Raw genomic sequence first — 21,906 nt, 5'->3', positions numbered from 1 at the left:
TGTTTCTGAATATGTGCTCTAGTCCAATGGTTCTCTACCTTTAGAATGCATCTGAATTATCTGGAAGGCTTATATAAAACAAATTGCTGGGCCCCAAACCAAGTATCAGATTCCCCAGGTCTGGGCTGGGGCTGGGAATTAACACTGCTAATAGTGTTTAGGTGATGCTACTGCTGGTCAGGGAATCACACTCTTCTTAAGAATCACAACTCTAGACAATTAACCCCCCATTCATAAATACACCATGCCATCTAAACTTTTACAAATTACCTGCTCTACTGAAAATGTCCTCCTACCCTTATCATTTCCTTTTTCATTCCTACATTTTAATGTTAACAATTCTTTATGACTCGATTCAAATTTTACCTCATCAACTAAAATGTTCCCAAATTCTCTCTATTAGAAGTACTGTAGCCTCTCCAAGTGAACTTTGAGGACTTAACATACCTCATACAACACTTTTATTGTACAATACCTTATGTAGATCTATGCCTAAAATATTAAAGATAATTCACTTGATAAATATTAAGAAAAATTACATACTTTCAGACATACATGCATTTTATAAGCACCTATTAAGTTATGAGCACTTACTATTTATTGAAGTTAACTTCAAAATATAAAAGAGGACAAAGAATCTCAAGAGTTAAAGGACAAAATTGCTTCAGTCAATATAGAAAGTTTTAAAGATACTGTAAGTATAATTTATATTTTTCATAAAATTGAGGATTAATTATGAAGACACTGCATAATAAGAGTTAAGTGCCAACAAGGGAAGCAAAAATTGCATATCCATTCCAAGTTTATAAAAACAGATGACATGGCAGGAAATCAAAATAAGACAGCACGAATGAGTTTTAGTTTTCTCAAAACTCAGTTCTTCCTAATTTTTAAAAATAATTTTCTTCCTTCTTGATTTATAAGTTATATACACTCACTGTAGTAAATTTGAATACTATATTAAAAAAACATCCATCATTTAATTGCCCACATGTAATCACTATTATCTTCTTCGTATACTTCCCTTTTCTAGTGCGTGATTTGGTATTGTTTAACCTTTCAAGAGTCTCTGATGCATCATTCATAAAATGAAGATAAAAATAGTACCTATCTCACAGGATTGTTGTAACAAATAAATGACAATCTAGGACAGGGGCTGACATACTTTTTTTTAAAGGGCCAGAAAGCACCTTATGGGCCATACATCCTTCTTCATCCCAACTACTCAGCCCTACTGTATCATGAAAGCAATAATAGAAAATATAAAAACGAATGGGCATACATCGATAAAGTTTTATTTGCAAAAACAGGCAAGGCTACTTGTGTCATAATAGCTTACAGCAAAAATCCATAACCTTTTGGTGTTTAATGTTGGGTAGTGTTTGTTGTTGGGTTGTGTTTGTTCAGCAGGTTTTGATATTCTAAAGAAAATCTGTTAAAAACAAGAAACCAACAAACTTTAGACCTGCTCACCAAGGAAATGCAAAGATAACTTTTGCAAATAATTTCAGAGAGTTTATAGACTTCCAGAAGTATACAAATGGATCCTAAGGATAATCATCAAGAAATTCTGTTTCTGGAGAAGTACCTCATTTGATTTTTCTTTACAGTACAGCACTTTCCTCCTCTAAAATCCACATGAGTACAGTGGGAATGGACAAGCCTACATTCAAACTGTGTTATCTCACTACAAATAAATTTTCCCACTTACTTTTTTTATCATATTATATTTTCCCAGGTTATCGAAAACATTTTTAAGGCTGAATAACATTTTTGTTCATAAGGGTTGAGAACTTTTAAACTGTTTTACATGTTCTGGTTGCTTTTTCATTTTCAACTCATTCCTTTCATTAATTATAATTATTGCTATGATGTATAGCTTTGTGTTCAATTTGATGTTTCCCCAGAAATTAATGCGATAAGGAAAATTACTAAGTCAAAAGGTACAAATTATTTTTAACATCTCTAATATATTTTGATGGATTATGGTCCAAAAAATTTGTGGGGATTTTTACTTCCACCAGCTGAAAATCTGATAGTCATCTCACCATAGCCTCATGAGCATGGAATATAAATTTTAAGACTTTACTAATGAGTTCCAAACCTGATAGATGATTAGCAAAATTTCCAAAGCATGGTGAAAGAACAGATAATAAGTCTAAAAATGCACATCCATTGTACTCTGGATTAGTAAGATTTCCAGATATTCAAAGTTAAACCTAAATACTATGGAAAGATTGATATTCTGAAATATAATCACTTAAGATAACTATCTAAAACATATCCCATACCCTTCTTCAAGAACACAATATAAATAACATAACTTCTACTGGTTTGTAATTATCATAACCTTTGCATTTTAAGAATAACCACTATTGTGAGCCACTGCTTCTGAGAGAAGTATATCCCATTAAGATGGGTTTGAAAAAAAATAAAAGGATTGAGTCACTTCTTATAGGGAACTTCTGATAGCTTGGGTTTGATTTTTTTTCCCTCTCTTTTACATCCATGAACATCTTTAGTTTCTGCTGCCTTGAGTCTTTTTAAATCACTTCTACTCAGTCAATATAGATATGCATAGATGTTATAACAGATCTCAAATGCATATTCCTAGATACAAAATAATATGTGTGTATATTGGACTAGCTAAGTACATAGGCTTTATACAGTCAAAATGGCCAGACTCCAATCTATCATATACTAGCTATATTTACTTAGTCAAGCCATTTCACCTCTCTCATCTTAGCTTCCTGATCTGTAAAATGAGAACAATGGCATATATCCTGTAGGGTAGTGGATTAAATGAGATAAAACAAGTAAAGGACCTATCACAATACCTGATAATGTGGAAAACAGTCAAAATATGAGTTACATACATCTATAGAGCATTCCAATAAAATAATTTTCCAGATATTAAAACATAACACACACACATACTCAATTATTGGCAACAGTGATTAGTGAGTATTTAGAACATTTCGACTTTTGAGTAACCAAAACATATACTGGTTAATTTTAGTAAATTCCAGTTACGAAATATATATCAATACATTGTGTACATGATTTCTTGTGACCTTATATATACCCACATAGACAAACATTTTTTCACAGTACATACAGCAATGTTGTATAACTATCTATTAATATCTACTGATAGAACCACTTCTTTCCCTTCTCTATCTTTTCTCCTTCCACTTTGTACTATGTTTTCCCACAAATGGCACCAGAAAATAAGCCTGTCCTCTTCTTTCTCAAGTTCATTAGCTGGTCAACTACAGTATATTGCTCAACCCTGAATGACTAGAACTCCTCATATTCTCCATGCTTTCTCCTACACAGATTAACACTGTTGAACAAAGAACAGACTAGTGGTCATTCTACATTCAAAATCAACACATTCATATGGTTCTGTAAATCAATTCAATCTACCTGTCTATGAAGCTCAGTTTAGAACTCCATTCACCTTGAAACTCCAACCACCCCCAGGTATTCTCAACAGATGAACCTTCCACATACCCCTTCAATTTGCACTTTAAATCTTGTCCTTCTTCCCTCTACAGAATCTTATTTCATACATTACCCCTTCTTTCTTTTGTAGATTTACCTTTTCCTTTCAAATGAATTAGTCAATCTCATCAGATTTTAACCATGTCAAATTCTCACCAATTCTGTTTTAAATCCACACCTTCAATCCACTTCACCAATTCCCACCCATATCATTCCCTCTCTTATAAGTTACCTTTACTTATTGTCTCTATTTCTTTGCCTCCTAGTCTTTAAACTACTCCACTCTGATTCCTGCTGCCACCACCACATCAAAACAGCTCTTCTTCAAGTCACCATCATGTATTTCAATGGATCAATCTCAATGGCTTTTGACACCAGCTACCATTTACTCCATCCTGAAATATTCCCTTCCCAAGTCTTCTGTTAATACCACAGTTACTTGGCTTTCTCCAACCTCTTTAAACCTTCTCAGACTTCATTTGAAGATTCAAATGAAGGCCATTTAACTGTGGAGTTCCTGAAGCTTCACTTCTAGGGTCTCTTCTTTTCCCACTCTATACTGTACTATGTCTCTATGTGAGCTTACTCACAAACGTGGCTTCAAATACCATCCACGCAGACTTTGATGATCAGGCCTCACTTCTGAGCTCTGGATTCTGCAAATCCAGCTTCCTTTATCTCTCTTTGGATAAGGAAAGTTAATTTCAACATGTTCAAACTCAATAAAAAATCTTAGCAGAGTTCAGCTTGCCCAAAAATCCATAAATAGGCAAGCCTCTTGTTAGCTTCCATTTTATATTACAGTAGTCCCTTCCCCCTATCCACAGTCTCACTTTCTGGGGTTTTGGTTACTTATGGCCATCTATGGTCCAAAATTATTAAATGGAAAATTCAAGAAATAAACCACCCATAAGTTTTAAATTGCACACCATTCTAAGTAACATGATACAATCTTGCACAGTCCTACACCTTCCCACCAGTACAGGACCAACCCTTTGTGCACTATACCTACTTCACTTCATCCTATCACATAGGCATTGTTTTGTATCACTGCACATCATCATGAGAAGGTAAGTATAGTACAATAAGAATATTTTGAGAGAGACCACATAAATCTTATTATAGTATCTTGTTATAATTGTTCTATTTTATTGTTATTGTTGTTAATTTCTCAATGTGCCTAATTTATAAGTTAAACTTTATCACATAAAAGAAAAACATGGTATATATAGGGTTTGGTACCATTCATGGTTTCAGGCATCTTAGAGGTCTTGGAATGTATACTTTTCTTTATAGGACTTAACGAAGTTCTAACTGTATACAAAAAACAAGGACATTGCCTGTTTACTTACCTCTGTATGCCCAATATCTTACTGAAAAGCTTCAACCCTAACATCAATGACACCTTCTTCTACTGCTCTTTATCACGATTGCTTTAGAGTTGAGAGCACTGAGTGTTTGATACAGAGTGTCAATGTAATGAACTTAAGGATCTTATGTATCACATTATACAGATGGACCTCCTCTCATATTTAGTTTGCCACCAGTGTTCCAACCATGGCTCTAACCTGATGACACTGACTGGGTCTCATGCTAGAGGGCAGATCCATAATGAACAGAGGACTGACTTGTCAAAGAAATAGGGAGCCAAGAAATCAACGTAACACATGTTACAGGTAAACCCCATATAACACAGTTGTTGGGCTCCTAACAAATGCTGTGTTATGCGAATCCATGTCATATGAAACAAAGAACTAGTACAAAAAGGGGATTTAGGTTCCAAAAATTAAAAAAACATACTATTATATTTTTTTTAATTAAGAGAAATATTTTTAAAGCAATTTTCATCAAAAGTACTACATATTAATTACCAATTAAGTAATGTTTTCTTCATCATCACTACTAAGCTCCATTAACCAAATGTGTTTTCTTTTTGATAAGATATCCTCATCCTCTGAACTTTCTTCAGCATTACCTTGATTTCTATGCTCTACTTTTTGCAAAAGATGTTATTTTAGATTGCTTGCTTTTAGCTGAGATCTTTATAAGTTTCATTATATGGTGCTAAGTACTTCTGAAGTTCTCTTTTAAACTTTGTGCTCCTTTCAGTGCAAGGATCCTCATTTAAGAAATATGATTCTAACTGTTTGGCTAAGTCTAGGCTTTTCTTTACCTTTTTTAGACTAAAGTTTTTAACTTCTCATTTTCATCAGTGCTATCGTCCCCTGCGTTATCTTGGCACATTCCAGACATCATTTCCACCAAAATTGCTCCATCAGTTTCTTCTTCTACCAGCAATTCTTGGATATCTTCTACAGTGATATCATGTTAGAGCGAAACCATGTTATAGAAGTACTGTGTTATACAGAGGGGTTCCCCAATTCTCTAACCATGTTAAAGTAAAACCGTGTTATAGAACTGCAGTGTTATACAGGGGATACCTGTATATGAAAATTGAAGGTTATCTTACATTACATTCACAAGAAATTACAAAACTTAAAAATACTCTCCACTTTAGACTAGGTACTACTGTTAATTGATTTACAACATAATGAAAATTAATATTTAGTTGAATTACCTTAGATTTTAAATGACCTAATATCCTTACAATTACATATTAATATACATTTAAAATGGCATATCAATTGACCATATTTTATTGATCATATTTTACTTTTTCAAATAACACATCGGATATTTTATCAACGCTTTCTAAAATATAATTTAAATATTTTTTTTGCTTTTGTTTATAATTGTTAAGGTTTAGCATATTTTGGCAGAAAACCAAAAAGATTTAGTGCCAGCAATAAGAGTGCAACTGTTGCCTGACTGCTGTTTGGCATAACTGCAAAATGATAGTATCTTTAAAAAACTTCATTAATTTTTTTTTCTCCCACTAAGTTAAATGTGGCAGACTGAACACAAATTTACTTCTGTTCTTACTCAAAAATGCCACTAAAACAACCATAAAAATGTTTTTGTTTTAAAAGACCTAAACCCATAAGGAGGAAAACAAATGAAAAATGAGAGATGACAGACAACATTGAGATAGCTATTATTCAGAAAGGAGGGAGGGAGTTCAGTAACAAGCTGATTTGTGCTGAATCTCAGGAATCTGAAACACCACAGATCTCTAAAAGTGTAGGTAAAAGCAGAATTAAAAACAGAAAGATCAGTTGAATATCTCCAGATCCCCTTCCGTATCAGATCAATGGAAACTAATTCTCTGGAGAGACTGAACTCATAATGGGGCACAGAATGAATGGGCTGGAGGGAAGGAAAGAGGGTACAGAGAACACAGGGATAAAACAAAGTGTGCATACTGAACAGTCAGATGGTAAGGCAGTACCCACCTCCTCCTCCATCAACTAGACTAACTGATCGTATTTACAATTAAGATAAAAAGTATTTATAACCATAGAGGTAAATATTAAGAGGTAAACAGTTGCAAGTGATTGCCTCTGGGGAATATGTGAGGAAGGAAAGGAACAGAGTATAAATTGCTATTTTTTATTATAAGCTGTGGAAAAAATAAAACTGGTTGCCTCTATAATATCCATTCTTGTTTTCTTCCTTCCTTACTAATAGAATCACAGACATGTTTTCATCAGGGAAAAAGTACAAAAAAAATTTTTTTCTAACATTTTTTCAGATGGAAATAAATAACGAGGTGGAAGTGGTAGTTACTGAGTAAGATTTAATACAAGATATTTTTGGCTTTCCCCCCAAAAAACCCTGATCTGCTTGGAACTTAGATGTGATGGCTGACATTCCAGCAACTATTTTGGATCATGAGGCAAACGAGTTAAGAAGACAAGGACAACTGATAAGAAAGAGCAAATGATAGCACAATAATGATAAAGCCACCATAACACCCCCATACTATCTACTCAAGACTTTTCACATGAGTAGAAAATCATGTTTAAGCCAGGTCTCTATTAGCAGCAAAATGCAATTCCTAATAGGTAAGTAAGTCTTGTTTGACTTTTTAAACTGAGTATACAAAAAACACATAAAAATTAGAAGAAAAATTTTAAATAATTTCAATTAATAGCAAGAATTGTTAAAAATGTATTATTATACCCTAAGAAACTACTCAAAGAACTATAATTATGTAAATTACCAAGACTAAGAGTTAATAATTGTGTTTTTCTAAAACAATTAAATTTTAATTTCTCTAAAGTAAGAGACATTAGCATGTATTTTATAAATTGTGAGGCAAACCCTTATTTTCTGTTAGACTGTCACTTAGGCAACTATTAAAGTGTCTGGTACACCACAGTTAAATTTATTCGAGGATCATTAAGTACTCTTTTGCCACTTATATCTGTATTACATATATCAAGTACCCCACTACGAGTTCCAAATTAAGAGTAGAGCAGGTTTCTCAACTTTGGCGCTATTGATATTTTGGACCAGATAATTCTTTTTTGTTGGGGCTGCCCTCACATTGTAGGATGTTCAACTGCATCCCTGGCCTCTACTTACTGGATGCCAAGCAACCCACCCCAATTAGGACAATCAAAAATATCTGCAGACATTGCCAAACATCCTCTACAGAAAACAAAATCTCTAAGAAAATGTAGCCGTTGTTGAAAATCATTCGGTGCTTTAGCAGGAGCATTTAGCTTTTCTAGTTAAATAACAGAATTTTAGAATTGCTACATTTCTAAATTTCCTCTAAAGTTTATTGTGGGTTACAAACTAGAAGTGACCCGAAATGAGATTATCTCTAATGTCCCTCTTAAACCTTCAAAGGAGTTCACATGAGAAATAATAATAGCCTCTATCTATTTAAACCCATCTATTTGCAAGGGAAAGTGCTGAACACTTCATGTTCATTTTACACTCATGACATCCCCGTGGGATGACTATTATTAACCCCATTTTAGTAAGAAACTACTTTAAAGTCTTTTAATCAACATATTTAAGTGTTTCCAGAAATTATTGATATGAGTGTTGCCAGAAATAATATGATTCAGTATAGTCATTCTAGCATTGAACTAAAAATACCTTAACTTGTTGGTTTACAATCAATTTATGATCAAACATTTCAATATATCTAACAAAAAAATAAGTTGAATTATTACATAATCTTCAGAAATGGAGGAAATGTTCACAACTAACAAGTCAGAGAAATAATAATCAGACTGTTCCTTCAAATATTTTTTACACTTTGTCCTAATAAAAAAGTACTTTAAAAATTTTTTATCCATGATTCTCTGAGTACTTCAGTAACTATTTTTCCCTTTGCACAACTTGCCAAAAAAATAATTCACTTTATAATTATCTGAGAATTTATTTGTAATTTTTAATCTGCCTTTCAATAGAGATGTAAATCTGGATTCAAATCCCAGCTGGTGCCCCTACCAAAACTGAAGACAAGTTCACTTGTTCAGGCCTCAATTTCAACTATGAAACTTGTATACAGTAACAGGACCTATCTGAAGGCCTTAAGAGTGAGTAGGTCCTCAATAAAAATTAATTTCCCCTTCCTTTCATCCTCACAGTAAATTAAGTATCAGTTAGCAGCCAATTCTATTTAAGCATTTAATAACAATCTACCAATAAAAGCCAAGGGAGGATGTGATAGGGGCAGTTCACACCATGTAACTATTTGGAAATCAACAATTAAAATCTCCCAACTCTATCATCACAAAAATCGGCTGAAGCCTAAGGGACTATTCCCTTAGTTTGGGATTTTATAATTACTAGTATTGTTTCTCAAATAAAGAAGTATATCCTTAAATGCATTGAATACATGCATAATTCATCACTTATCTATTGTCTTCTGTTTACTTTTCCTTGTGGTAAGACACAAGAACGCCTCTTAATGTGTTTCTTCCTCTCCCTTCACCCACTCAACTAACTGCCAAGAAATTTTTATTCAGATTTCTCTCTAAAAGGAGGAAGATAAATTAGAGCCTTTCTTTTCATGCCACAAGATTGTGTGTATAAGACATATTTAGTTAACTTATCAGCCATCCAAGTGCATATTATCTATTTTATGGATTACTCAAAATTAATTCATTTACTAATGAGTGCAAGTTACTTAATGTTACTTTACCCTTAGTAAATATTAGAAAATCAAGTGTTCAAAAAAAAGAGTGGGGGCGGGGGTAGATTACATAATCCGCTCTTCCCTTACTGGCAAATACACTGTTAGAATTTTATTAATCAATGGATAAAATGCAACTTAATACAGGTAGTTTTTTTATTCTATCTTCATGGGGTTTTTTAATGACTATTAGAATTATCCTTAAAGTTTTATTTATTTTTTAGAGAGAGGGGAGGGAGGAAGTAAGAGAGGGAGACAAACAACCATGTGTGAGAGAAACATCTGTTGGTTGCCTCTGGCACACCCCCAGCCCAGATTCCTGACTGGGAATCTAACCTGTGACTTTTCAGTTGGGTTCACAGGCCTGTGCTCAATCCATGGAGCCACACTACCCAGGGCTCTGTATCTTCAAGTTTTAATACAAAAGAAGGACTTCACAAAGCTCACCTGCAGGATAGAACCAACACAGGAGCCCTAAGAACAGATCTGTTGCTAATCTAGAATATTATGAAATACTTAATAAGGCTATAGGTAAAAGATGGTAACATAAAAGTATGTAAGTACAACTTAATTCATAATTTAGCAATGTAAAAATAAAAGTTCATTAAATTCTTTCTGTTTAGTTTTTTTCCCTTGTAATATTTAGGTGGTAGTGGAGTTTTTAAAAATACAGTCAACTTCACTTGTTCTTAAAAGTAATTTACTGTCACTGTTCAGACACTTTATTTCACAGGCTAAATTTATCCATCTGTTCTTAAAACTGATTTAAGAAATAGAATAAGCATAGTTAAACATTCTCCAAAAATGTTCTAGCCCTCAAATAAAATTTCAAAGCAATTTCAGCAATTAAGGGTTATTTGATCAAGTAAATTAAAGCTCAAGGTAACCAGAATCAAGTTGCTCATTAATTATAACAAAAGTAAAACACAGAAAAAAAGTTTTAATCTATGAATAATTTTAAAAATCAATTATAACCTAATTTTCAGAAGTTTAGAATTCCTATAGATACAAAGTCTACCAATAACATTGTTTCTAGATGTAAAACATAGTTATAAAACAAGTACTGTAAAGACACCGAATTTCTAAACCATGTGAATGCCAATACCACAAATAAATAAATAAACAAACAAAACAAACCAAAAAATACATTTTCAAGAAAGTCACTACATAGAGAGCAATGTGGCCCTGACTGGTGGGGTTCAGTTGGTTGGGTGTGGTACTGTGAAGAGAAAGGTCTCAGGTTAGATGTGCCCTCAGGTTAGATGCTGGCTGGGTTACTGGTTCCCACCCGGTGGAACATGAGCGATGTTTCTCTCACACATGATGTTTCGCTCCCTCTTTGTCCTGCCCTTACCCTCTCTATAAATAAATAAATAAATAAATAAAATAGAGAGCAATGTCAAAGAAAAATGACACACCTTTTATACCAAGATAATTTCCACCTTCAAGCCAACTTATCTATGATGGGGAGGGAGGAATGAAATAAAAATCAAAAGACAATTTAAAGTATTAAACTTACCTGAAAATTTCAACTCCATCCTTTTCCTTTCATAAGGAAATCAAATTTCAGCAAATATGATGCTTACTTCTGTTAACGTTATTTCTTACTTGTTAACAGAATGAAAATGCTAACTTCAACTTACAAGTAAAAAACTCAAACCCTTTACATATTCACTCATTAAATTATTGTCCCCATTTGATAGAAGAAAAAACTAAGGCGCAGAGAGGTTAAGTAACTTGTTCTAGGTAACAACTAGGAAGTGATGGAACCATGATTTGAACTCTATACATCCGAAATGATAAACACATTTTTTTAAAAAGGAATGGTGTGAAAAAAAAGTAAAACTTTTTTCCAAAAGTTTACAAAACAAGGCTATTGTAAATGAGAATGAAATGTTTAGACTATAAATCTATGTAGATGTAAATGTAGATTACACAACTTTTACCCCTAGACAAGAACTTTGGTGCTATAATATTTGATTATGATCAAACGCTACATCAAACTGTAATGACAGTCGACTAAGTAAATACTTTGTTGTCACTGTTCAGACATTGTATTTTATAGGCTAAATAAATACATTGTAATTTAAAGAATGGGGGTAGTGATGTAACGTGAGCAATAGCTTAAGGAAAATTACTCTATTAGCAGTTAATTAGAAAATAGTGTGTCGAGGAAAGGGGATAAGAGACGATGACAATCACACTGTCTTAACCCTACCTCATAAAAAAGTAACTAAATCACCGTGGGTCACCGTCTACACCAACAGACTTGGCCCAGCGCGGTCTCCTTAGGGGATGACAGGAGACCCTACCCGAGGGGGAGGGGTAGCGGTGACAGGAGAGGGAGCGGTAGAGAGATGGCACGCTTCCGATCTCCGAAAAAGGGGAGACTAAGGGAGGCAAGGGGCGGAGGAGAGGAGGCAGGAAATGTTGCCAGGGATTCCAAATGAAGTGAGAAGGAACAGGGTAGGAAACACAAGAAGGCGGGACCCTCGAGCAGAAAGGGGTCGGTTTGGGGAAAGGGAGGCATGTCAGTACAGCAGAGCTTTCCTGCCAGCTGACCCTCCTCTTTAGCCGCTCTAACCCCGGCAAACTCTACTTTCTCAGCAACCCCAAATCCACGGGTAATCCCCGTGCCGCTGCCGCCCCCACCCCAAGCCAAATAAATGGAGGGGAGAGCTTCGCCCTCACTCTCCTTGTTGGGCTGGTGGAGTGAGCACCAGAAACAGCCCCGATTGGCGGGCGAGAAGGCCAGGAGACGCAGGGAGGCCCAGAACCCGAGTGACAAGTCCGAGCGGCCGACAGGCGCCTCACCTGACAGAAGCGTCGGCAATAATCCCGACTGCTGATCCCCACGACGCCGCCACCGCAGCTGCTGCCGCCAGTGCCGCCAGTACCGTTGCCCTCAACTCTAAGCCCCGCAGGGCCTGGCGGGGACTCCACAATGGCCACGAGCTCTTCTCCGAGGCGTTCGGCCTCTTGGTCGCTCTCTTCCTCCGCCATGAGGCTCTTGCCGCCCAGCGCGTACCAGCCCCTACGCCGCCGCCGCCGCTGTAGCAGCCTCGGCTAACCTCCTCCTCTAGTTCCCTCCCCTTTCCCTCCGCCCTAGGCCGAAAGGGGCCTCTTGTCGGGCTCTACTTCCGGCTCCGCCCACTCACGCCCCCAGTTTTCATTGAAGAAACCCAGCCGCCAATCATGCACATGCCCGCCTTTCCACTACTATTGGTCAATTCAGTCGTCTGTTTGATAGATCCGCTGTCCATTCGTCACTGCTGCTCGGCGGTTGCTGGGGGCCGCCTACGAGCTTTGCCACAGGCGGCGCAGGAGGACGGGGCGCGGTGGGGGACACGGCGGCCGCCGCGGCGCTCCACAGAGCAACGGCGGCGGCGGCGGCGTCAGCTACGACGAGTCTTCCTACTCCCTTATCTTCTTGCTCCTTTTCCCCTTCTCTTTTCCTTTTGGGCCGGACCTCGTCCACTTCCCCTAGCGGCCGCCGGGATCCTACGGTAACGAGAAGCTAGGAGGCCGAGGGTGGGCCCGGCCCGGCCGTTAATGCAGGCTTTGGGCCCGGGGCCTTCCTTCCCGAAGCAGGAGCCGGGGGCGGATCCGGGGCGTCGTAGTCTGCAGGAGGAAGAGGGAGGAGACGGGAAGCCTGACAGCTGCTGCCGCCGTCAGTCGCCTACCGCCTCCTCCCTTGAGACTGCCGCCAACTCGGCTGTCGAGTTGCTGGGCCCACGGCAGGCAACTAGGACTCGGCCCTATCCAGCTAGCAGGGCAGGGCCGATGGGGCGCCAGCGTGCCGGGGTTAGCGCGGGAGGAGGGAGTCTAGGCTGCGAGAACGTCCCGCGCCCGCCTTTCTCTCTCCCTCCGGAACCCTGGGGCGCTCGAGGAGGTGCAAAAGCGAGGCGAACAACTGTAAAGGGAGTGGGTTGAGGAGTATTGGGTCAACACTGGGATCCGGATTTGTTGTGTAGAGTTTTCTAAGGGGGGAGGTTTTAGGCACCTGCAGGGTGGCAGTTGTTGATGTTCACATTTTCATCCACTCTTATTACCCTACCTCCATTTTTTTCTTTTCATTTGTTTTCGTGTTTTACAGTAAAGGCATGACTTCCCAGCATCGCAGGGAAAACAGGGTGCAAGCCCAGAAACTATTTCCCCACCATCACTTGTTGAAAAACTGATTTGAAAGCGTCTCTGGTTTGAACAAACGGAAAGTGCCAGGATTTCACGCATCTCTGGTTTTGCGCTGGGAACCCTTTACTACTACATACCAAGACGAAAAAAAATTGGAACCAGTCCGGTAAACATTCAAACTTGAAAACTTCTGATGACTTTTATTTTGCCCTAGTAAGTGATTTGCTGTTTCTCTTTTGTTGTCTAATTCCTGCTCTTTTTAACTTCCGCGTTTAAAATATCTACGTCGCTTTGAAAACGCTTCTGTTCTCGAGTCTCTAAACTCGAGTTTCCTGTACTGGGTGGGTATTTGCCTCTGCAGCAACACAGACTTAAAAAGTTACAAGACATTGGAATAGGCCTTTAACGGCATCACAAGTGATTGAGCATTTTATACTTCAGAGAATAACGAACATGTTTTTAAAGTTTGAAATTCAACTATTTAAAGACAGAAGACTTTTCACAGAGATTTAGGCATCCCTGGGCACAAATATTTAAGGTTTTGCTGATTTGCTATAGGAGTGTAAAATACAAACCATTGAAGTACAAGTGTATAATGATAATTCACTGGCTACTTGTTAGGCAGGAATCATATCTGCATTATCTGCCATTGAAAACCTATAGCCAGAGACAATATTTGGCACATAAAAGTCAAGCATTAAAAAGATTTTTAATTGGAAAAAATAGAATTAAACCTATTAAAACCTAAATTTTATCATACGTCACAGAATTTCTGTGAAACATTACAGTCGTCTCTGAGTTTATGTCCATAGGTGTCTAATATATATTGACAAGTTAAAAGTTTTTTGGAGAGAGATTTCATATTACCCAACTATGAACTCTGTCGTATGGAATAACATGATTGTTTCTGATTGCACTTATAAAGCATAGTTATTAATACACTTAGGAATTTTTCTCTATTATATTTATATAGAACAGAGTTCCATCTTGAATTCTATCAAATTCATTTAAGGATTATTTTATTCTTATTTGAGAGAGAGAGGAAAAGGAGAGAGAGGGAAACATTCACATGAGAAACATCAATCAGTTGTCTCCTGCACATGCCCCAACTGTGGATCAAATCCGCAAGCTAAGCATGTGCCCTGAGGAGGAATCATCTGGCAACCTTTTGGTTATGGGACAATGCTCCAAGCATGGAGCCACACCGGCCAGGCTCTAATTCATTTTAATTTATTATATCTAGGGCCCCAGGAAACAAATGGTCACCACCAAGGACATTTGTTCACTATCTTAAGTTTTCAGTGCCCATGGTTTTGGCAGTGATCATAAAAGTTTGTTGTTAGGATAAATTGAGAAATTATTAACCTGCTTCTGAGTTAAATATTTGGAAAAATTGCAAAGATAATCATTTACTTATTTCATCAACAACTTGAGCACCTATTATATACTAGGTACTACTATGTTAATAAGTTCTTAGTTTTGTTTTTACAAACATAAGTATTAGTTTTTAATGGAAAATAAGGTAAAAGGTGTTAGGAAAAGCACTTTGTATATATTTTGATCACCTTTGAAAACTTAGAGGCATATATGCATTAAAAACTACCCTGAACTCTATTTTGGCTTTAAAAATTTAATGATACAGTTTCTGATGCTAATTGAGTTTGGTCTATCATCTTTTTTGTTTTTTTGTTTTTTACTTTTTTCTCTGAGCAGTTTTGGAAATTTATATTTTATCTTCATATAGAATTATGCTAGTTTAGTTACACACCTGTTTGAACAGGCTTTGTTTACAATTCTCCATGGTTGTGTTTCTAAAATGAATTGCCTCAGAACTCTGTAGGAAAAGAAGCTCTTTTAAACTTGAATACAAATTTAATGGATGAAATTAATATAATAACCTAAATATTGACCTGTGATTAGGTTTTCCTAAAAAATAGTGACATCTAGGATAGTTGCAGTTCTTTTTTAATAGTTCTAATTTATTTGAATATCATCAAAATCAAGAAATGGATGTAGTTGTTACTAGTAATGGACACACATTCTATTAATTTAAATTAAGTTTTCTGAAATCTTTAATCTTAAAAATGTTTATACTTTTTTTATTGTTAATTGCTTCCAGAATGAACTGTTGTTATAACACTTACCTTTTCTCTTATCTTGAAAGAACCTTATTCAAAGTCAGAATGGAAAGGTTTGTAGTGACAGCACCACCTGCTCGAAACCGTTCTAAGACTGCTTTGTATGTGACTCCCCTGGATCGAGTCACTGAATTTGGAGGTGAGCTGCATGAAGATGGAGGAAAACTCTTCTGCACTTCTTGCAATGTGGTTCTGAATCATGTTCGCAAGTCTGCCATTAGTGACCACCTCAAGTCAAAGACTCATACCAAGAGGAAGGCAGAATTTGAAGAGCAGAATGTGAGAAAGAAGCAAAGGCCCCTAACTGCATCCCTTCAGTGCAACAGTACTGCGCAAACAGAGAAAGTCAGTGTTATCCAGGACTTCGTGAAAATGTGCCTGGAGGCTAACATCCCACTTGAGAAGGCTGATCACCCAGCCGTCCGTGCTTTCCTGTCTCGCCATGTGAAGAATGGAGGCTCCATACCTAAGTCAGACCAGCTGAGGAGAGCATATCTGCCCGATGGATATGAGAATGAGAATCAGCTCCTCAACTCACAAGATTGTTGACCAGGAGGTTACCACCATTGCGATCAAGATAAATAATGTGGAGTATTAAGGTTATGTGTTAATTATATGGTTCATTTTTATATTTATTTCATTTGAAATCATGTGATGCAGAATAGTTTGTCAATGTGTATATAGTTGCAGGCAAAAACAAAAACCTCGTCATTATACTTACTGTTTATTTTAGTCACCAATGGTGTAAAGCAAAACTTAGGGTTTAGCGTGTGCTAGAGTACCTTAAACCTGATGGTTATCTTTAAAATTGAAGGTTTTTCTCCTGAAATGTTTGTGCATGGAAGAACTGCCCTGCTCTTTTACCTTCTTGTCATGTATGATTATTCCTTGTGAGATTACTTAATTACTTGGATTGAAGACTAGCCTAGGAAATTGAAGCTTCTGCCAGGCAGCACTACTCACAGTAACTTAAAGGGATTATTTCTGATTAGAGGATCCTTCTCAAAGTGGAAGGGATGGTGGGCAACTGTTCTTGTAAATTCAGATCCCTAGCAGAAAATGTCTGTTTATTTCAAACTATGCTTTACTTGTATATGATGTAGTTACTTTAACTATCCTTTTTTCCCTTTTTTAAAGCTTACTGTTATATTTAGTAGCAGCTTCAAATGACCAAAAGACTAATATCTTTTGATGTCAGTGCCAAAAGCCATAGGGAATTTTGCAGTGACACAATTTTAGTCTTACTATGAACACAAATTTTTGAAGTATGGCTTTCATTTCAATATCATCTTGAGTTTTGTAAGCTTTTTTTTATGTCTTGATGATAAAAGACTGCAGGATGGTCATTTTAATTTAAACAGGTAGATGTTTTATGATAGTTTTCTGTTCTTACAGAATCTTAGTAATTTTTTGGCTGACAGATCAGAAAATAAGGAAATTACTTTCTATACATTAATTTTTCCACATGGTTTTATAAGAGTTTATTTAGGATAAGTAGACTAAAAGCAAGTTTACTTTCACTTTTATGTGCTTTGCCTCTGGTGGTATAAAGTTTTTAAATGGATAGTAAGCGATTGTCTAAAAATACCGGCAAGATTTTTGTAGTGGAGATCTGGTAGTATCCTGCAAAACTGTTTGGATGAGGAAATAATCAGTTCTGTTAGAGGTCAACCATGTTTAGGAAATGATCTCTGTCTGAACCTCACTAAGGTTATCAGAGACCCAAATTATATATTTTTAATAACTAAACAGCTGAAACTTGGAGTAGAGCTTTAAAAGAAAATTATTTGAAAGCATTCAAGTTAATATACTTACAAAATATATTTCTGTTACAAAACACTGACAGATGATGCCCTATGTAACAGCTGGAGTTATCTTTAAGGTTATTTTATCACAAATCCTTCATTTAAAAAAAAAGCCAAAGTCAGTAAGAACAAGGTTAGATTTTATATTTTTCAGAAACAGTTTTTCATGTCTAAATTTCTTTTACAGATTTAAGTTCCTAGTTCAGGTTGTCAAAGTGTCCATCTGATTTTGGACTTGATATGGGTTTTGCGTTTTTTGTTTTATTTTTTTATTTTAAAATAAGCCTGCCACCAAAAAAAAAAAAGTCAAAATTTGAGCCACCAGTTTCCTCACGTTCAGTTATGTTAAAGTAGCACAATAAATGCCTAAACTAGTGCTCTCGTTGATACAGCCCATACATGAGGAGACCGGTATATAGTTTGCTTTTACTTCCTATAGTAAAGAATTGGTAGGCAACCATGTTTAATTTGAATTGTCTGTGATAGTAGAAAGTCTAAGAAGCTGGGAAAATAATTGAGTTCTATAGCAGTACTTTCAGAATATAAAAATAAGTTTAGGTATGTAGTCATTCTAATTTTTCAAAATTCCATGTGATTCAGACTGTTCCCTATTGTTTGGATATTAATTTGCACTGATAGCAAACCTGTAATGGCAGAACAGCTTTGAGTAGTCCTAAGCCATAAACTGGATGATGTTCCACTGGAAAAACACCAATAATTCACATTTGAGTTTCTAGTACTTATTACAGATTTGATGATCATTTAGGTCCACATATCTTAATGTATTTTACCAGGCTCCAAACTATTCCCACATTCTATCTAGGGGCATAATACATCCTCCTGTTAGGATTATATCATGTCCTTAGAAGCATTTTTCATCCTGTTGTGGAGGTTTAATGGGTTTCTTTACTTGATTATAAAACTTGTTTCCTGCAACTGGTTAACTTTGTCTCATAGTTAAATAGATAAAGCAGAATGATTGTTTTAGCCTGCTCAAATGTACAAATCTGTGAAACCATGGTTGGCATATGTTAGATAACAAATGAGAATATCTAAGGCATATACTGCTGTGAGGTGTAGTGGATGTGTGTACAGAAGTTTTTAATCTTAACTATATAGTGTTAGTGTGATGCTATACTATTTGGGAGAATAGCATTTTCTATTTTATAAGTTGTATGCATAAACATAAGATTTGTAATGTTTCATTTATAAACTGCCTTTCTTCAACACATGCTTATCTGTTAATAGTATTTCTTGAAGTATAGTAGTATGTCTTCCAGAATTTCATTTTAGTAAATAGTTCCTAGGTAGTTGAAATGTTAAATTTCTTGTTGGTTTCTTTTAATTCTATGGGGCGTATAGCAAGCCTGAATGACATTGTAATCATTTTTTACAGGGTGGAAATTTAGAAAGATTATGTATGAGAGCCTAAGTAGTTATTTTATTCATTATCATCTTTGGGTAAGATTTTCTTTCTTAAACAAAAGCTACTTCCAGTTAATGCATTTGGTCGACTGAATTTTCCGGGACCAGAAAACTTCAAAGAAAGTTTTGCATCTTAGAATTGTAACCAATTAAGTATTGGCTTGGGATTGTTCTGAAGTATTCATTGCTTAGAAACTATTTTAACAGTTGGCAAGATCTCTAAACATAGAGTTCCATGTTAAAACTTTTGCCTGAAAGAATTTGTATGTATTAACTGAAAACACGTTTAAACAATAAAATTTAAGGTGGCCCAAAAATGAAAGCCACAAAAATTCATTTGGTGCTTAGTCTTTGTAAGGGCTCTCTGTGGATTGACTTGCCCCAACTGCCTTTAAATGAGTACATATCACCTTCATTAAATAGAAGATTTGTTCTATAATTTCATTGAAAATCTTAGCCTAAAATAAATTGCTTTAGCTTCTGGTCAGCACTGATTAAAATGTGAATAGTGAAGTGGCTATGTTAAATCTTGGTTTATCTGAATCCATACTATCATAGACTTATGAGGTAAATACATTTCTTACCTAGTGGTATTCCACTTGTATCCAGAATACTGTATTCATTAAAATTTTACTATGTTCATTTTTGTATTCCTGTGCTTTTTTTTTTTATTTTTTGCTCATGCTTGTGTTAATACAAATGTGTAGCTCTTAAAGTTTTGTCTCTTTGTGACATTTAGAAATAAATTTCAAAGAGAATTTCAGAAGTTTTTGAAAGCATATTTTGTTTCATGAGTGAATAACAATTCCAAAAGATCAACAGAATTTTACTAATTGTTTTAGTTTTCTATCTCTTTGTAGGATTATTCATTCTTATGCCCTATATAAAAGCATATATTCTGTTGTCAGAATCACATCATTGATACAGATAGCCCTTTTCTCCAACTATATAGAAGGTAGTACTTAAATAAGCTTAATTAATCAGTACTTTTAATTGGGAACATGTTAATTTTCTACTTTTAGAAATACCAATTATCAAAGATGGGCCTAACTTGCATATCATGTTTTAGTGGGTTTTAAATGATTTGCTATGTTCTTAGGTGCCACTGGGTGCAAAAAAAAAAATAGAAGTTGTAAATTGCCGTGCCTTTTAGTAGTGTTACATAGGTTTAAGAACTATTCACTTCTCTTTGTCAAATTAACTTATGTTTACCTCTTTGGGGGAAAAATCAAATATATATATAGTAATTAACTTTTTCCTGGAATCAAAATGGTAGAAAGGACCTTAAGAAATCAGTTAATACTTACACTTTCAGGTGAATATCTCCAAACTCTCAGAGACCTGTCTTCCTTTTTCCTAAAGAATCGCATCATAATGTTTATTAAATAACCAATTAAAAGTATGTGCCTCTAGGTCTCATCACAGTTCCCTTTTTTTCCCTATGTAAATTGAGTTGCATTATGCACCTTAAATATGGTATGTCATGGTGCATGCTCCTGGGATCAGACTAGCTAACAGCCCTGTAGAATAGGACTGACTTATGATGGAATATATTTGATATGTATAACATGACTTTTCATCTGATTACTCCTCCAATATGTTTCATGATTTTAATTGTTTATGTGCATACTATTTAGAGAGTGAGTGCTTCTTAGCTCTCGTTTAAATGTTAGATCATTTAAAAGCCCATGTGTTTCAGTTCTTGGTTAAATTCGAATAATATACAGTCAGCTAGTATTTATTGAGACCATGCCATGTGCCTGATACTACTCTAGCCAATGGGGACACATCAGGGAAATTTTAAAAATCCCTCTAATTCTAGTGATTATTCATTGTCCTAATACGGAGGGAGGGGTGCACATTGTTAAGCAACTCCTTAAGCATTCCTTATGAGACTAGTTAGTTACAGCCAATAGTTATCACTGATTTCATCTTGCTTCTCAAAGTCTTATTTCATAAAAACAGCAATAAAATTGAATATTTGGCCCTGGCTGGTGTGGCTCAGTGGATTGAGTGCTGGCCTGTGAACCAAAGGGCATTGACTCAATTTCCAGTCAGGGCAATGCCTGGGTTGCAGGCCAGGTCCCTAGTTGGATGTGTAGAGGCAACCACATATTGATGTTTCTCTCCTTTCTCCCTTTCTTTTCTCTCTCAAATAAAATCTTAAAAAAGAATTGAAAATTTGCAGATTAAGTGGTCTGTATATATTTAAAATTTTTTAAATATGCTTTATTGATTATGCTATTACAGTTGTCCCAATTTCTTGTCCCTTTGTTCCCCTCCACCCAGTGACACCCCCTCCCCAGTTGTCTCCACCCTCTTAGTCTATGCCCATTGGTTGTGGATATAGTTCTTCTCAACATCTTCCTGTCCACTCCCTCCTACTATGCTTAATTCCCATACCATCACCCTCCCTTTCCCTGCTTCCCCCTCCCCACTGACCTCCCCCCAGTATGGTCCCCATATGTATAAGTCTTTTCCCACTCTCGTTGTCTACTTAGTTTGCCTTTGTTTCAATTCCCTAGCTTCTGTTGTTGGTTGTTGATACAGTTTTCATTTTAATAGTTTTAATCCTCTTTCTCCTAAACAAGTCCCTTTAACATCTCAAATAACAGTGGTTTGGATCTGATGAACTCCTTCAGTTTTACTTTGTCCTGATAGCACTTTCTCTGCCCTTCTATTCTGAATGACAGCTTCACTGGATAGAGTAATCGTGGTTGTAGGTTTTTGCTTTTCATTCCTTTGAATATTTCTTGCCAGTCCCTTCTTGCCTGCAGAGTTTCTTCTGAGAAATAAGCTGGTAGTCTTATTGGGATCCCTTGTACATAATTCTCTTCTC

General features: G+C 36.1%; 2 protein-coding genes across 4 annotated transcripts in view; one reads left to right on the top strand and one right to left on the bottom strand.

The window, feature by feature from the left end:
* The window catches only part of ZNF654 (zinc finger protein 654), an 82,754-nt gene extending 70,102 nt beyond the window's left edge, over positions 1–12,652 (bottom strand). For both annotated transcript variants that reach the window (XM_090275986.1, XM_090275979.1), the window contains exon 1: positions 12,380–12,652. In XM_090275986.1, the coding sequence (XP_090132112.1) occupies positions 12,380–12,568 (189 nt within the window). In that variant the 5' untranslated portion in view covers positions 12,569–12,652. The remainder of the gene's footprint in view (positions 1–12,379) is intronic.
* A 238-nt stretch (positions 12,653–12,890) lies between these two features.
* On the top strand, positions 12,891–17,895 carry CGGBP1 (CGG triplet repeat binding protein 1). Of its 2 annotated transcripts, none has more exons than XM_090275965.1 (3): positions 12,891–13,071; positions 13,662–13,912; positions 15,864–17,895. In XM_090275965.1, the coding sequence occupies exon 3, from the start codon at positions 15,883–15,885 to the stop codon at positions 16,384–16,386; it is 504 nt and encodes a 167-aa protein (XP_090132091.1). In that variant the 5' UTR covers positions 12,891–13,071; positions 13,662–13,912; positions 15,864–15,882; the 3' UTR covers positions 16,387–17,895. The 2 variants fall into 2 exon arrangements, with proteins under 2 accessions (XP_090132091.1, XP_090132099.1); XM_090275973.1 differs by lacking the exon at positions 12,891–13,071 and adding an exon at positions 13,242–13,457.
* The last annotated feature ends 4,011 nt before the right edge of the window (positions 17,896–21,906 follow it).

This window comes from Furipterus horrens, unplaced genomic scaffold (assembly GCF_987537825.1).
Source record: "Furipterus horrens unplaced genomic scaffold, mFurHor1.1.pri manual_scaffold_1, whole genome shotgun sequence".
Taxonomy (NCBI): Eukaryota; Metazoa; Chordata; class Mammalia; order Chiroptera; family Furipteridae; genus Furipterus; species Furipterus horrens.
Note: the sequence above shows the minus strand (reverse complement) of the source record. Positions and strands in the feature narration are given on the sequence as shown.